This window comes from Vidua macroura, chromosome 3 (assembly GCF_024509145.1).
Source record: "Vidua macroura isolate BioBank_ID:100142 chromosome 3, ASM2450914v1, whole genome shotgun sequence".
Taxonomy (NCBI): Eukaryota; Metazoa; Chordata; class Aves; order Passeriformes; family Viduidae; genus Vidua; species Vidua macroura.
In genome coordinates this window covers 81,147,685-81,163,194 of record NC_071573.1, presented here as the reverse complement: position 1 = coordinate 81,163,194, position 15,510 = coordinate 81,147,685, and the positions used below count along the sequence as shown (strand labels likewise).

General features: G+C 35.6%; 1 protein-coding gene across 6 annotated transcripts in view; it reads left to right on the top strand.

Moving 5' to 3' along the window:
- The window catches only part of DOP1A (DOP1 leucine zipper like protein A), a 61,152-nt gene that overhangs the window by 3,122 nt on the left and 42,520 nt on the right, over positions 1 to 15,510 (top strand). For 5 of the 6 annotated variants that reach the window (XM_053972338.1, XM_053972344.1, XM_053972339.1 and 2 more), the window contains exons 2-7: positions 7,856 to 8,047; positions 9,207 to 9,388; positions 11,584 to 11,754; positions 13,083 to 13,272; positions 13,854 to 13,952; positions 15,043 to 15,142. In XM_053972338.1, the coding sequence (XP_053828313.1) occupies positions 7,910 to 8,047; positions 9,207 to 9,388; positions 11,584 to 11,754; positions 13,083 to 13,272; positions 13,854 to 13,952; positions 15,043 to 15,142 (880 nt within the window). In that variant the 5' untranslated portion in view covers positions 7,856 to 7,909. The remainder of the gene's footprint in view (positions 1 to 7,855; positions 8,048 to 9,206; positions 9,389 to 11,583; positions 11,755 to 13,082; positions 13,273 to 13,853; positions 13,953 to 15,042; positions 15,143 to 15,510) is intronic. The other variant, XM_053972341.1, reaches the window with a different exon arrangement.

Below are 15,510 nucleotides of genomic sequence, written 5' to 3'. Positions count from 1 at the left end.
CTTCTGAGGATAGGGAGAGTGAACAAGTTTTGGTCCAGGCACCGTTTTCAGAATAGTCAGGAAAGGAGTCTACTTTACAAATGCATTTGAAATCTGCCTCTGGAACTGGAAACCAGATGCAATGTAACCACAGTCTAGATAATGCAGAGATATATGCACAACATACGACACTATTTCAGAATTAAAATCAGAATAAAATTATAGAAATTAGTTGAAATTTGAAATTAATGAATTGCTAATACCTTAGACCTCAGGGCATAATAAAAAAAGAAGATGGACAAAGTCTTGCTCAAATGCATTGTATTAGGTTATCCAAGTAAGGTAAGGATAAGAATATGAGAGCTTCTGACCTGCCTTTGTGAAAAGACCTATCAGGATTGTTTGGAGACAGAATGTTAAACCTACCTGAAGCTACATATTAGAACAATGGGTATGGATTAATGAAAGGCTATTGTGAGCAAAGAATCAATGAAGAAATTACCTGGCTACCACTTTCTTGTTGTCAGTTTGGTAGATTCTGTGTTAAACTGTGTATCAGAATATTTTAAGAGAAGTCTCAATGTGAAGGCACAGCATTACCTTGGAAGCAAAGCTTCTCTCTCAGTACAGAGTACTGCAAGTGTAATGTAAGACAGTGAACCTCATGTAAGTCCTTTTTTTGTGTACTAAGCTGAAAAGTATCCTCAAGTTGGCAAACTCTCCTTTAAAACAAAATGTATTAAAAATATAGCTGTAAATGAAGTGATTCTGGTTTGAGTTGATTTCATTGTTATGTTTGCTATGGCTTTTTTTTGCCATTGTCTATTTATTTTAAATGTATTGCATATTAATTTGACTTACTAATTTTACAAGAGTAAAGAATATGCAAGAAAGCAAAAGAATACCTCAAGATAAGTCTCCTCTTAATAAATGCTTGGAAAAGAAAAGCTGGCTACTTAAAAGGAATTCTTTTCAGAGAGGATATAGGGACCATTTGAAGCCATGAGGGTGAAACACACAAAAGTGAAAATAAATTGCCATTTATTTTAGGAAGCCTGTCCTTTTCCTGTGCTCGGGCAGTTGAAGAGAAGATAACTATGTGATGTCGTGTACTTATCAAGCACTACTCGACAGGGAGAGCAGTGTTCCCAGGGCCCAGCAGGTGTGTGTGAGAGCTGGGCAGTCCTGCTGTGGGACTGGGAAAGCACAGAGCTCACCGTGCTCACAGGTGGTGCAGGAGCCACGAGGGGAGAGCGCGGCTGCGCTCGCCCCAGAGCGCTCGTTCTCCCTGTGACAGTGCTTTTTCCAGCCCACTGAACTTGTGGTTACCGTGGATGTGGCTGTGGCAGTTAAATACCTTCCATATCCTGTTTTGAGTAATCCCAACAGCCTTATTGCTCATACTCAGTCTCAGGAGCTCTTTACGAAGGTGAGAACTGGCACTGCATGATGTTGCAGGTTTGATTGTGGATAGCTGAAAAAGGCCCTACCTGCTCAGGGAGCAAGCCACCCTTTTTTTTTTTTTTTTTTTTTTTTTTGACCATGGCAACAGTTTCTTTTGGTCCAGGGAGCAGTTGTTGATACACTATATACAATGTTACACATAACTTTAGAGTAAGGATTTTATGTTTCTATTTGGCTTAGTATTGTGAATGTGACTGGTGAGTCCAGATCATATTTCATGTTCTAGTGGAAGGTGTCCCTGCCCATGGCAGAGGAGTTGGAGCTAGATGTTCTTTATGGTCCCTTCTAATTCAAAACATTGTATGATTTAAAAAAAACTTCCTAAATATTTGCTATTGTTCAGATGTCAGCTGTGAGAATGAAATAATTATTTTTAAAATGTCTTTAATCAAATTGTTTACACTTCTTTGGATGTATTGCTGCCAAAATTTAGGTTGTGTGGAAGGATGGTAACTCTGTGAGCTGAGATGAAATAAAGTTTAAGTGGGCATATGTAATATTGGTTGTTCAAATACAGTGGTCAATAAAGGGAAGCAGGGGACAAAAAAAGTGCTTGAAACTAAGTATTGAAGACTAACCAATAATTTCAAGGAAGCATTTTCCCATTTTTCACTATGTTGTGTAATTCTGACTTAAATTACCATCTGTTTTTTAGTAAGACATGTTAGATGTTTAGCATAATTTAGAATAAGAAGCAAGGCTATCTGGAGCTTTGTTGGTTTTTGGATGTAAAATGATCACTGATTAAGCTGTAATTTATTACATAGATAATTCAGGAATCATTTGTTGTAAGAAAGGAAAAATGGGGAAATGTTATTTTAGTAAAAAGAAATTATTTTCGTTAATGGTTGACCTGAGTTGTAAGAAAGAGGCAAATCATCATCTTTCATTTACTGAGTGACATAAGTTCAGATCTGTGAAATCTGAATATGTGATTTGATCTCATGAAGAATGATATTTTAAAAGTAGAGGCCCTAGTGTAAGATTCTGGCATTCATGAGGTGCAGAAGTACTTAACTCTAGAAAAAATTATGTCTGTTATACTTTGCCAGAAACACTAAGATAGTCCTGAGCAATATGCAGGCAGTAGTGCTCAAGGGCTGAAAGAAAAGGAATAAGAAGTGCTCTGTTAGTGGGTCTGGAGTCAAAAATCAAGATTTCATTCCACTGTATCAAACTGTTTTGTTGTTTGCCTGTTATATATTAAGAAGCTGTAATAAAATAGAATTGAGTAGAGGGGTTAAAATGTTACCCTAAACTCAGTTTTTAAGAGGCAATTGGAAGAGATATGTATTTGTCCATGAGAGTGAGAAGTCTTTGGTTACTTTCTTCTGCCCTCTGATAAACAGATAGACATAGATTTGATATTTTTTTAATTTCAGAAAAAATTGTGCTCTAAAGTATATTCATTTACGGTTTGTTTATAATTAAAATTTTGTTTTCTTAAGTAGTAACTAGAGCAGCTGAATCCTTAGAAGACTTGTTGTATGTATCTTATGAATTTTTAAGCTTGTTTCTTGTTCCTCTTTATGAACTCCTGTCTGGTGTAAGCCACTCTTTGGAAGACCATATGACAGGAATAGCAGAAAGAACATTTTACATACCTGATGTACTTGTATCAGACTATGCTCAGTGATAGACTTAGGTTTATTCCAGTCTTTTTTCTGTGAAGAACATGCAAAAGATGGAAAAATGTACTCATTTTCTTTTTACTGACAGCTTGATTTTTTTAATGTAATAATAAATAAACTTGTTTTGTAGCTTTATAAGTAAGGAGGTGCACATCCAGTTGCTAAGCTAACCTCTGTAGTACAAGCCATAGGTTTTCTTGCATTTAGTTCTTTTTTGATATGAGAATAACTCCCAGGAAAACATCTTGTGTTGATTTAGAAGTTGCCAGTATGAGTAATGTGCAGATTATTATACAGATTTGATTTAATTACATTTTGTTGTGAAAGAAATTTGAACACCTAAAGCAGAGTTGTTTTTCCTGTGGAAAAATATAATGTGCTGTGTTCACTTGTGAAAATAACTAGGTAGAAAAATGTACTGAGAAGTTATTAATCACAATATTAAATCTTACTAAGTGTTGCAGACTGTTGAAGGGTACTAATGACATAATGGCTAGTTATAGTTAATAATACTGCTAGGTGGGGTTCTTTTGTTTTGTTTGTTTGTGTAGTATGGGGGAGATTCTTCTTTTGTTATTCTACTGAATGGCAGTTGGCCAAAATAACAAGTTCAAATGGTTCTTATTCTTCAGAAGACATTAGAGATTCCTATTTGAAAAATTCCAAATAAGAGGATTCTGTGGAAAGTCAATCTAGAAACAGAGTAATTAGCTGTAATTGGAAAATCTTTATCTGTGGTTACAGAAGAATGTATGTATTTTCTGTATATGAATTTTATCTGAAGAGTCTGGTGTGGGATTTGCAAGACTTATTTTGCTATTCATGTTGTTAAATGCTTCTGAGGGGAAGCAAAGCATAATAAATTACCAAATGACAAGGCTTCTGTTTTCTTTGTATTCAAATCTGTGTTTGTATTGAGTCTATTTAAATACAAATGTTTTTCTGCAGTTGCTGGCTTAATATGTGGGCACTATGTGCGACTTAAAAAGCAATAGCACTGCAGTGAAATTAGAATGTTTTGTCATCTGCTTTTTAATTGTCTACTAGTTCTTTATCTGTGCATCCCATAGCCACCTTTGAAATGGTACACAATTTTAAAAATACCTTGGAATATTGCATTGCAAAGCAGAAACCCTGAGGAATTCAAAGGAACAAGCTTGTGAGCTCAGATTCTTACAGTACTTGGAACAGATCTTGAGATTTCTGAAAGTGATTTGATGTATGCAGATTTGTGCTCCACAATCAGCCACTGGACCTGTACCAGTATTTCAGTATTGCAGATTGGGTGAAACATGCAAATAGAGCAATTATCTGATGCTTGAAAAATATGAGTGGAATAGTAGCAAATCAAACCTGAAGAGGAGTTTTGGGGTAAAATAGATAAGGGAGAGCTTATGAATCAAGTCTTATAACCTTGTGATTGAATCAGAATCTAGCTAAAAGCTGCATTTTTGGAATTGATTTGGTGAAAATGCTGTTCCTCTCCACTTTCCTTTGGCTTCGGTGAAAAACATTTTGAGCCTCTTAAACAGGTGAGTAGTTTGTGTTGGGGTGAGACAGAAGGCACTTAGGTACAAAAGTTATGAAGAGTGAGCACATGCTGTGGAAACACCACTGAAGCAGTATTGTTTTAACGTGAGTTGGAGGAAAACCAAAACCACCTCATCAGTGAAGGGACCTGAAGGCTGCTCTGGGAACACACTATGCACAACCTGCTGCCAAAGAACCACAGCCCCAGACACCTGCTGTCCTTGTCAGAGTCATGTGCAAAGACTCCACAGCCATCCAGGTATCCCCAGAATCGTGTGGTATTGGTATTTTAATCCCTGCTAGACGTGAAGTAGAAGGTAGTAAGTGTCAGGACCTACTTCTGCAATCACTTATGATTTAAATATAAATATATGAAATTATTTGAAATTGTATAGTACATCTTAAGTAGTTTCTTCCTCATTGATAATAAGCTTTTTGCTGGGATGGAAAGCATATTTACTTTTTGACATTCATTTAAAAAGTCATGGCCATCTAACAGGTCAGTGATTGCCTGTGCCAGACTCATGAGAATGGCTTCAGTCTGAGAAGCTTGGCTCATCTCGTCTGGTATACAAAAAGGGAAAAACACCCCCAAAGGATAGTGCTCTTCATATCTTTGTTTAAAAAGAGAAACAAATAAAGAACATTCCAGGAAAAGTTTGCCCTCATACCAAAAGGTGGTTGTGTAATGTCAAGATAAATGCTTTATTCTGTAGGCTATGTGATGGCGCAGCAGAAAATGCTATTTTTTGATATGTTTTTTTTTGATTTATCAAATTTTATTATTTATCTATTTTTTTCAAAGTAGTAAACCATGGAAGAATAAGGGTGTGATACTTATAAAGAAATAGACACTACCAAGCCTTACATTGTATTGAAATACCAGTGGTAAAATCAAATATTTTTATTATAGATGAAGAGAACAGGAAAGTATGGATAAGAATGCATTATGGAAACATGAAAATATTAAAAACTACATTTTGGAATATCTTCAGACTAAGCAAAAAGAAAACCAGAGTAAACAAGTTTATTTTTATGTATGAGAACTCATAACAATTGGCATTCCTGTCATTTTAATGATTACAGAATAGAAGTACTCCAAGGTTTATAAAAATAATACATAACATTTATGTAGTATGCTCTCTGGGTGCCTCACTTATTATGGCTACTCATGATTTGTCTAAAACTGAGATTTCTTTGTGGGAAAAAGTATGCAAGAAATTCTTTGCATAAATTCTTTTTGAAAAAAACCCAACTTTTTGTAAGATAGCAAAGTGAGACCGTAACTGTGGAGTAGTAAGAAAATAGAGTATGTTTTTTCTTCTCCATACAAAACTTCATAATGATGATATTTGCACAGCCAGTGTGCGGTAGGCATGTCTAAAAGCACTGTTATTCAGTCAAAGATGTTAATGTATTTTGTTTTCAAAATTAAGGGATTATTCTGATTAGCTTTTAAGTCTGAAAAGAAGCTACGTGTTTAACCCTGTGCTCTACCTGGTTTGTTTAACCTTTGATAATCCTTTAACAGATTACTCTCAGGTCTTTCAAACACTTGAAGAAGACAGAGCCCTGTCTTCCACTCAGCCATAAGTGGTTGCATTTATGCTTTAGCTGGATAAAAGGGATTCTGATGCATTCTTCACTCAAAAAGAATTGTTTACTGTGTCAAATTCTTTCTCCATCCACTGTGCCTGGAAAAATTTGAATTGTGCTGCTTTTATATGTTGGTTCTTTCTTCTTTTTTCAGTGTTAATACTTTATTTCACTTTTGGAGATCAGGCTTTGGTGGTTGTGCAGCTGTCTCTTTGAGAAATCTGTTGGCATTTTACAGGTTTTCCAGATCAAACCTGATCTTTTTTGGGATTTAATCCAAAAATTATTATTATAAAATGAAACCACATGAAAGGGGTTTTTGTTTTTTAATTAAAAGTGGTATCTAAGTGCTTTATGCCAGTGAGATACTGTGAAATCTATCAATTTGACACTCAGAATGTGTTTTTTAAATAATGGTTTGCATTTCTGTTCTGTCTTGGAGACAATTTGTCATTATTAGTCTGCCATCAGAATCAAGAGTGCAGAAACCTTGTAATTTTTTGGCCTTGTAATTATTTGCTCCTTCCATCCAGCTCTTTTAATTTTATCTGTCACTACTTTGTTTTTCTCTGTTCTTGCAACTTTCCTTATCATACCTGGAAGACAGTCTTGTTTTTTCAGTCATGCTTCAGCCTGCACTTCTGCACACGATTTTCTTCCCATTTCCCTTTGAGACAGAAGAGAACAGCATCTGCTGAGTATGAAGTCTCTTCTGAAGCCAAGTACAAAAGAGATCCCAAAAAGTTTCCCCCAATAACACCTCCATTAAAAGGGGTGCCAAATCTGTCTTTTTAACAGACATGCTACAATAGCATTTCTCGTTGATTTGTATTTGCTTGGGGTGAAAGTAGCCTAAAAACTCATTTCTTTTAAAAGGTTCTTGAACCTCTGTTATTAAAAAAAGTAGTCTATAACCTATAAAAGTACAGGGTGGTGTTTCTGGAACTCAAATATCTTAATTACTTGGTGTAGACTACCACATGATGAAAATATATTGGGCAAATTGCAAAAGCCTATAATTACAGAACAGTGGTAAACATGTACTTTTGTTGTGCCTGGACGACAATAATAGAAAAACAAAGTAGGGTTGCATCACTGGATTAGAATAGCAAGTCTTGTAAAAGGAAGTGTTGATGCACAGAAGTCTTCCTGAATAGTGTGTAACTATTGTATGTGTCCTTCAGTTTTGTCTTCTGCTTGGAAGTGATTCAGAAAGATTGGTGTCTTCTGTTTGCAGAAAGGCTGGTTTGTTCCAAGGTGGGGGTTTCTGGCGATGGACCCCAAGGAAGTAAAAAAGAAAATGAAAAATCACTTTGTTGCATTGTTTAGAACAAATGTTCTAAAACAGTGTTTAGTGTCAAACAAATGTTTAGAACAGTGTTTTTTGGCAGAGACAATGGATTAATTTTCTAGGGATTTTCATTTGGCTTGTGATGTTGTGATTTTTTTATTATTTGTTTGGGTTTTTAAATAGGACGTGATGTTGGACGTGTTAAATATTTGTTAATATTTGTTTGCAATATGTTAGCTTTTGTTTCTGGTTTGTTGTAACCCGATTTCAGATTTTTTTTTTAATGTCATAGATGAAAATGTAATGCTTTTTATACATATTTTAACAATCTTTTCAGGGCTTTTTTCTTTTATCTTTTGAATAGGTAATGTCTGTACATGAATTGCAAGCTGGTCTCTAGTGAGGACACCGTGGGAGGATGAACACGGAGGAGCTGGAGCTACTGACTGATTCCAAGTACAGAAACTATGTAGCAGCTGTTGACAAAGCACTGAAGAACTTTGAATATTCCAGTGAATGGGCAGACTTGATATCAGCTCTTGGGAAGCTAAACAAGGTATGCCTGGCAAGTGCTCTTAAAAAAACTCAGGAATTGCAAAAGGTACTGGTGTAACAGTACAGAAGAGCGAGGTTCCAGCCATCTCTTGCAAATATTTCAGCACTCTGAGCCAAGTGTTGGGTGTGTGCAAGGAGTAAACATATCAAGCACCTTTCTAAGACCTAGAGTTGAACCCTTTGTAATTGTAACTAAAGGGAGAAATTATTTACATTTCTAGTGGAAATAAAGGCAATATCTCTTTTATTAGTAACATTAACTTCTAGTATCATTCAATGTTATAGAAAAATGTGAAAAATAGTAACTGGTATAAATATCAGCAGTAGTTTTATGAAGAGTAAGTTCTAAAATGAGGCTCAAATCATTCATGGACCAGAGAATGCTATCATTCTGATTAATTTAAACAGTTAATTTTAATGGACAATATCATTGTAATCCTTAATAGCACTTCACAAATGCATACAGATCCTGATATTCATAAAAATCTTGTTTTAGTCAGTTGTATGTGTTTCTAGGCAGCCCCACTCAGGAAAATGACAATATAGTTGGAAGTGGCATCATATTATATATATGAAAGAAACTCTCGTTTCTTTCTTTTTTTTTTTTTTTTTTTGATTGTAGCAGTTCTTGCTTCATGTTTGTGCAATGTGAAGGCTATGATATGGAGAAAAAAGAATCAAAATATGTAAAAGCAGCTCTGTTTTCCAGTCCTGAAGTGATTGCGTAGTTTGACAGTGGTAAAGTTCGTATGTGATCTCACTCTATGGCATTCTCTAAAAGGTATCCCAGACTCATGACCCACAGTTTAATAGTCCTCTTTGAGCTAGTGATAATGGATTTTATGAAATGGAAATAGCAATTTTTGTCCTCAAATGGATGAGTAAATAACAAATGGACAAGCTGTAGGCAAGAAGCCCATTACAAGTGAAGTCGCCTTGGCAATCTTACCTATAACAAGTGTAGAAGTGAAAAGCATGGCAAAGAAAAAGCTCCACAGTAGATTTTAATGGCCTTGGGTTTTTTTCTTGTAACCTAGGTTTGTGTGGTGACTTATGAAACATATCCAGGAACTCCTTTATAAAATGTGCATTTGATGTTTAACTTCTTTTGTGCTGTTTTTCTTTTCTTTTTTTTTTTTTTTTTTGTGCTGGTTTACCAGGTGCTACAGAACAACGCCAAGTACCAGGTAGTACCCAAAAAGCTGACGATAGGCAAGCGCTTAGCACAATGCCTGCATCCAGCTCTGCCCGGAGGGGTTCATCGGAAGGCACTTGAAACATATGAGATCATTTTTAAAATCATTGGACCCAAGCGCTTGGCCAAAGATCTGTTCCTCTACAGGTACAATATTTTAAACAACTCTGTTCCAATTGCATAGTCGAGATCCTTTTGTTTTCCTGCATTTTATATTCACAGTATTTCTTTGTAATATAGCAAGAATCAATCAAGAACCAATTTCTTTCCCTCATGTTATTGGTGCTTGTCTAATATTTTTCTCTTGAATATTGTATAATGGAAGAGAAACAGATCACCTAAATTTTTGTTAGGAATTGATTTTAGTGCAATAAAACCTGGAATTTATTATTTTTTCATTGAAATGAAGTTTTCTGCCTGTATGTACCATATGTATAGTAATTGAAAAGTTAGCACCTCATTTTATTAACACTACATTTTATTATTTTAAGTGTTGTTGGAAAAGAATCTGAATATAGTTTGTTGCAAGAAACTTTATTATTAAATTAACAGAACAGAAAGATTTTGTTTTGTTAGCATGGGGGGCAAGTACGAACTTTTTCTCAGTCTCTGGAATTAATGATAATGAAAAGGAAGGATAATCTTGAAAAGTTAAGTTTAGTCATCATATACTGGTTTCTAAACCTCCATTATGAGGTGTATATTTTTGGTTGGGTGGGGTGGGCAAGATATTAAGTTATTATATAATGAATAGAGAGATGTGTGCACACTGTCACACATGGTTCTTAATCTTTACCTGTTCCTAGAGATGAAAATTTCATCGGTTTGAGAAATGGTGGGATAAAATAGAATTCTATTTGGGTAGAAAAGGTGTTCATTAATGCTTGGAAAGAAATTGCATGCCTTAACATCAGCTCTTCTTTCTTGCATGGTCAGGATGTTTATATATAATCACATTGAGGAGGGGAGTGTTTTGGTACTCTATTTCCACATGTTTTAAAAGAAACTCTGAACTCATAGCTCATATTTTTTTGCTTGTACAGTAATTCAGTAGCTGCAAGATCTCATTAACAGTAAGTTCTAGGGTAATGGAAAATGCTACCTTGTGTAATCTAACTAAAAGCTATTGTTACTGCTGCTAGGGCAAAGACAGACATTCACATTAGGGCATTATCAAAGATTCCAGTATTTGTCATGAAAGCAGAATGCCAGTGTCTGAACATCAGATCTTGAAGTGTGAGTAACAGCCTTACAAAGAATGACTGTGGGTTAGTGGGCTGCTTATTGAACACAAAGACATTTTCTGTAGAAAAAATAAGCCAATTGACAATGGTAAAGGACAATTCCTGCTAGACAGATAAAGGCAAAAAAACCATTTTTACCGAAAGTGTTATTTTGGAATGAGTTTTGTAGGATTTTTTCCTCTATCATGGATAATATCCTATCTACATAGATATTGTTTTAATAGTAAATTTGTAGGTGTACATTTTAAGACTCTTTCCTTAAAATTACCTTTTTTATTGTTCTTTAATTTTCTTCTTCATATGTCAAGGTCTTCTAACCTGAGTCCTCAATTATTTTGAAAATTGGAGTTGTGTTCACATGCATTTGATTCATACACTTCATAATATTAGTAGCAGTAGCAAATATTACTTTAGTATCTGTGTAACTTCTTAGGAGATCACACTTATAACTTCCATGAACTTACATTCAAGTAAATTCAGAACATACTTCCAGTGTTTTCAGTCCTTTACAGGCTGTGTTATGAACAGAATTGCAAATAGGGTTTATTGTTAGTTTTAGAATCTGTTTTCAGACTGAATTTCCGAAGTAGATATGATGCCACTTAACAGTATAAATGTCTTAAATGTTACCTCAAGGTTACTTGCTGAAATAAAACACCATGATTTTTCTTTCAGAAAATTATTTCTATGAATTTCCTCAAATTGTTCTTATCCAGTCTTGTTTTTTTTTCTTAATAAGTGCAAAGAAAATGTATTTTTAAATAGAGTTTTCATTGTGATGTGGTTCAGTGTGGGCAAAATTAACATTTTGTTATGCAGAGATGCTTCTAGTTTATCATATTTATTTTATTGGTGAAAGACAGTAATCTCTAGGCCTTCAGTGCTTGTTATCATAATAGTAATAAAGCTCATAAGCCTTGGGGTACCAACCTATCCATCCAAAGGCAGTCATATTGTGAGGTGGTCTATGCCTATGCACAATTCTAAGATAAAAATCTGATAATAACTATACTGGATGTGCCTATAGCAGTCTTTAGAGAGAAGTAAAATTGTCACATGAGAAGCTTCTTTAAAAAAGGTAAAATTTATTTTTCACAGTTCTGGACTATTTCCACTCCTTGCCAATGCTGCTATGTCTGTCAAGCCAACATTATTGAGTTTGTATGAGATTTATTACCTCCCTTTGGGGAAAACATTGAAACCAGGACTGCAAGGACTGTTAACTGGGATTCTGCCTGGGTTAGAGGAGGGATCAGAGTATTATGAAAGGTAAGGATACTTATATTAATAAGGTGATATGCTTGATCTGAGGGGGAAGGGTTTACTGTAACTTTTCACAGTGTACTTGTACGTGGATTTTATTGTTTTCAAGGTGGTTGCTTTTTAATATGATGCTGTCATATTAATTGCAACAGAATGCTATGGTAGGAGGTTCTTAGCATTAATTAGGACAAATTAACTGTTAGTTGTTCCTGCTAGTAGTTATGGAAAGGGAATTGGCATTAAGCAGACTTAGTGTTATATGCCAGTCTCTTCTCCCAGGTAGCAAGCAATAGAACAAGAGAAAATGGCTTTAGGTCATTCCAGGAGAGGTTTAGATTGGATATTTGGAAAAGTTGCTTCACCTAAAAGGTTGTCAAGCATCAGAACTGCCTGGGGTAGTAGTGGAGTCACCATGCCTGGAGGTATTTAAAAGCCATATAGATGTGGCAGTTTGGGACATGGTTTAATTGTGGATTTTGCAGTGTTGGGTTGGACTCAATGATCCTGAAGGTGTTTTCCAACTTAAACAATTCTATGACTCTTGATATTGGTTGACATCCGTAACTGCAGCATCTGGGCTGCTGAGGTAGCATCTTAACATATTAAAGGATGAAGTTACACTCCATCACTTGGAATTCTTGGAATTGGTGCTTATATATTCTTGATATTTCCAACTTCAGAAACTTGAATTTTCACAACTTGTATGTCAGGAGCGATTCAACACTGTCTTTTTCTATTTCTGTATAGGCAGACACACACACAGTGTGGTTGGCATCACTACAACAGGGAACAAGGTCTATCCAGCTTGCCTCCTGGGGCCTGCCAGAGAGGGTAGAGGTGCTGCCACATGAGTTGGAGGAAATGAGGACAGGGGAAGGGATTGCTTGTGCTCAAAGAATTGGGGTATTTTTATGCCCTGTTATTACCAGAAGGACTCGGTGCAAGGGGGAGGGCAAAATGCCATCTGCTTTGATTCTTTTCTTCAGTAGCTATGCTTTCCTGGTGTCTGTCTGCACCTCTGTCTGTAGCAACACTTGGCTTTAAGTAGCAGATGAAGGAGTTATTTGACTCTTTGAACATAAGGAGTACAAAAGGAATATAAAAAGAGAAGCTGTGGGCAAGCCAAAAGCATTTTGCAAGCCAGATTGGCCCACAGGCTTGCTAGCTGGATTGCTCTGTTCAGGCTGCATTATAAGGTTCAGTGTATAACTGGGCCTCTCTTGGCCTCTCAAAAGGAAGTTTTGACCTTCCTTTAACAATTCATTTTAATACTTATTAAAACTGGGGGCAGCTGTGATATGAGCCCTGATTCAGCTGACTTGGTTTTACTGCAGGACAAACACACTGCTGGAGAAAGTTGCTTCAGCTGTGGATCAGTCAGCGTTCTACAGTGCTCTCTGGGGGAGCCTCCTCACCAGCCCTGCAGTGCGCTTGCCTGGCATCACCTACGTCCTCTCCCATCTGAACAGGAAGCTTTCCATGGAGGACCAACTCTACATAATTGGCAGTGACATTGAATTAATGGTAATGTTTTAATGGAACAATGAACTTTAAATAAGTAAATAACAACACTGAAGTTACTTATGTAATGTATTTTGGAGGGGGGGTTTAGATGTATTCTCTATCTTTGAACTTAGCTTTTGAAGAGATGAAAATGCATGTTTGTTATAGCTCCAGTTAAAGTGATGTTTTGGTGCATGAGAGGAGGGTTTCAAAGCTGAATTAATGTGTCAGAACTGCTTAGGTTTTGTGTAAAACTTTCCATTCATTACATGCTTCAGCTAAAAGTAATTGAGTTTTGTTGCAATATCTGGTTACTTTTTTTTTTTTTAAAGATGTAGAGAGTAATTTTGTCTTTCAAACTTAAGATATTCATTGGTAATATAAAAAAGCAAAAGCTGTTGGTATAGTTTAGGGGATCTGTTGATTCTATGTTTCCTCAGTGGTGAAACTTTTTATTTTCTTGTTTCATCTTGTTTCATTATTCAAAATTTAAAATGACTTCATTTAGTACTTATCATTATTTATAAATAATTTTGAGTGCTTTCTTATATCTACTTAAAATAATAAATAACTATTTTGGGGGGGATCTACCATTTCTTCAGGTGGAAGCAGTAAGCACTTCAGTGCAAGATACCAGTGTTTTAGTACAGAGGAGCACATTGGACCTTATCCTTTTTTGTTTTCCTTTCCATATGAGCCAGGTAGGTTATTAACATGAGAGATGAATTGACAAATTCCTAAATGTTCTTCACTTCTGAAGTCAGTAGCAGTATTTGGTTAGTTTTTGTTAATAATTTTTCTCCAAGCTTGAACAACAGTCACACATAGGAGTTTCTCTGCTAGGTTTGGCTATTCTCATGTCATGATCTCTGCCCTTCTGCTCTTTAACTTGATGTGCTAACTTTGAAGTTAAAGTTTACTTCTGTGTATGTAAGCTCAAAATATGCAGAAGCTTTGAATTTGCTCCAATTTGATGAGAAAGCAAATTGCCTATTCATTTTCAAGTTTCCAATTCCCAGTGTTCAAAATAAGCAAAAGTTAATCCTCTTAGCACAACAGATTCAGGACACTAGAGAATTGAAAAAGGTTTTTGGTTTTGCGTGTGTCGTTAGCCCTGGCAGTAGTGGGAGATAGACCTTACAGCTTCTAGATAATTTTTTTGGACTGCATTTATTGTTAGTTATATCCTGGTTTTAAATGATCCATGAATTATTTAACTCCTGGAGGAAAACTTATACAAGACTGATTCTCATCTTGTTATAAATTAGGAAAAAAACTGCACTTCTATGTAAGAAAGAACTGTGTTCTTGCTTGGGGAAGTGCTTTACTCATATTTATCACTTACTATAGGAGTATTTGGAGTGTCTCTGTTTAGGTATTGAAATGTTGAAATTATCAATGCAACATTTTTTCAATATTTAGACTTACACAGCATTTAAAGTAGTAAGAAACTGAAAAAGTAGTTGAATTTTTTTTAAACTGGATTTTAAGAATTTTCTTCCAAAGCTTTTGCCTCATAGTAAAATGTAATGTCTTGTAACAAAAAGGAGCTGTTAGTCAAATCTGTTATTTTTGCTGTTCTTAAAGGATGCATGTTATTATATAGTATCTGTTCCAAACAATAATCATATTTTGGTATCCTGAGAGCAAGAGTATGTTTTCTTGTACTGTGCGGAATTCAGAAATGGCAAAACATGAAACTAGCTAGGTTTTTAATTAACATTAAGCTGCTAACATAGAAAAAGCATTACTTTTCATAGTTAAATTTAAATGTGTTTCTAACTTCTTCAGGCAACATGTCCAGACATGATCAGAATTTTGTCAGCAGCCCTTCACGTAGTGCTGCGCAGGGATATGTCACTCAACCGAAGGCTTTATGCATGGCTTCTAGGTAGGTTTGTATTTCATTCCATTGGCCACTAAAAGTGGAGGATGGATTGTATCTTCCTTATCAGTTTGCACTACTGTGTAGAAAGAATCTTGGAAAAATGAAATAATTAATTTCTTTCATAAGAAAGAAAGGCACTTTCTCTCTCCGTGGACATAGAAGATGAAGAATGTCATCCTGAAACTCATTCCTGTCATATAAATTGTTGATACATTTTCCTCTAGCAGTAGTTATGGGCCGCATTCAAGGGTAGAGCCTGGTGTAGTAGGCTCATGGAAACAGGCACTCTGAAAGTTTTTCTCTAAAACACAGAATGGAGAAAACAGAGAATAGGCATTATAGAGTGTAAATGGTAGTAGGAGCACAACAGT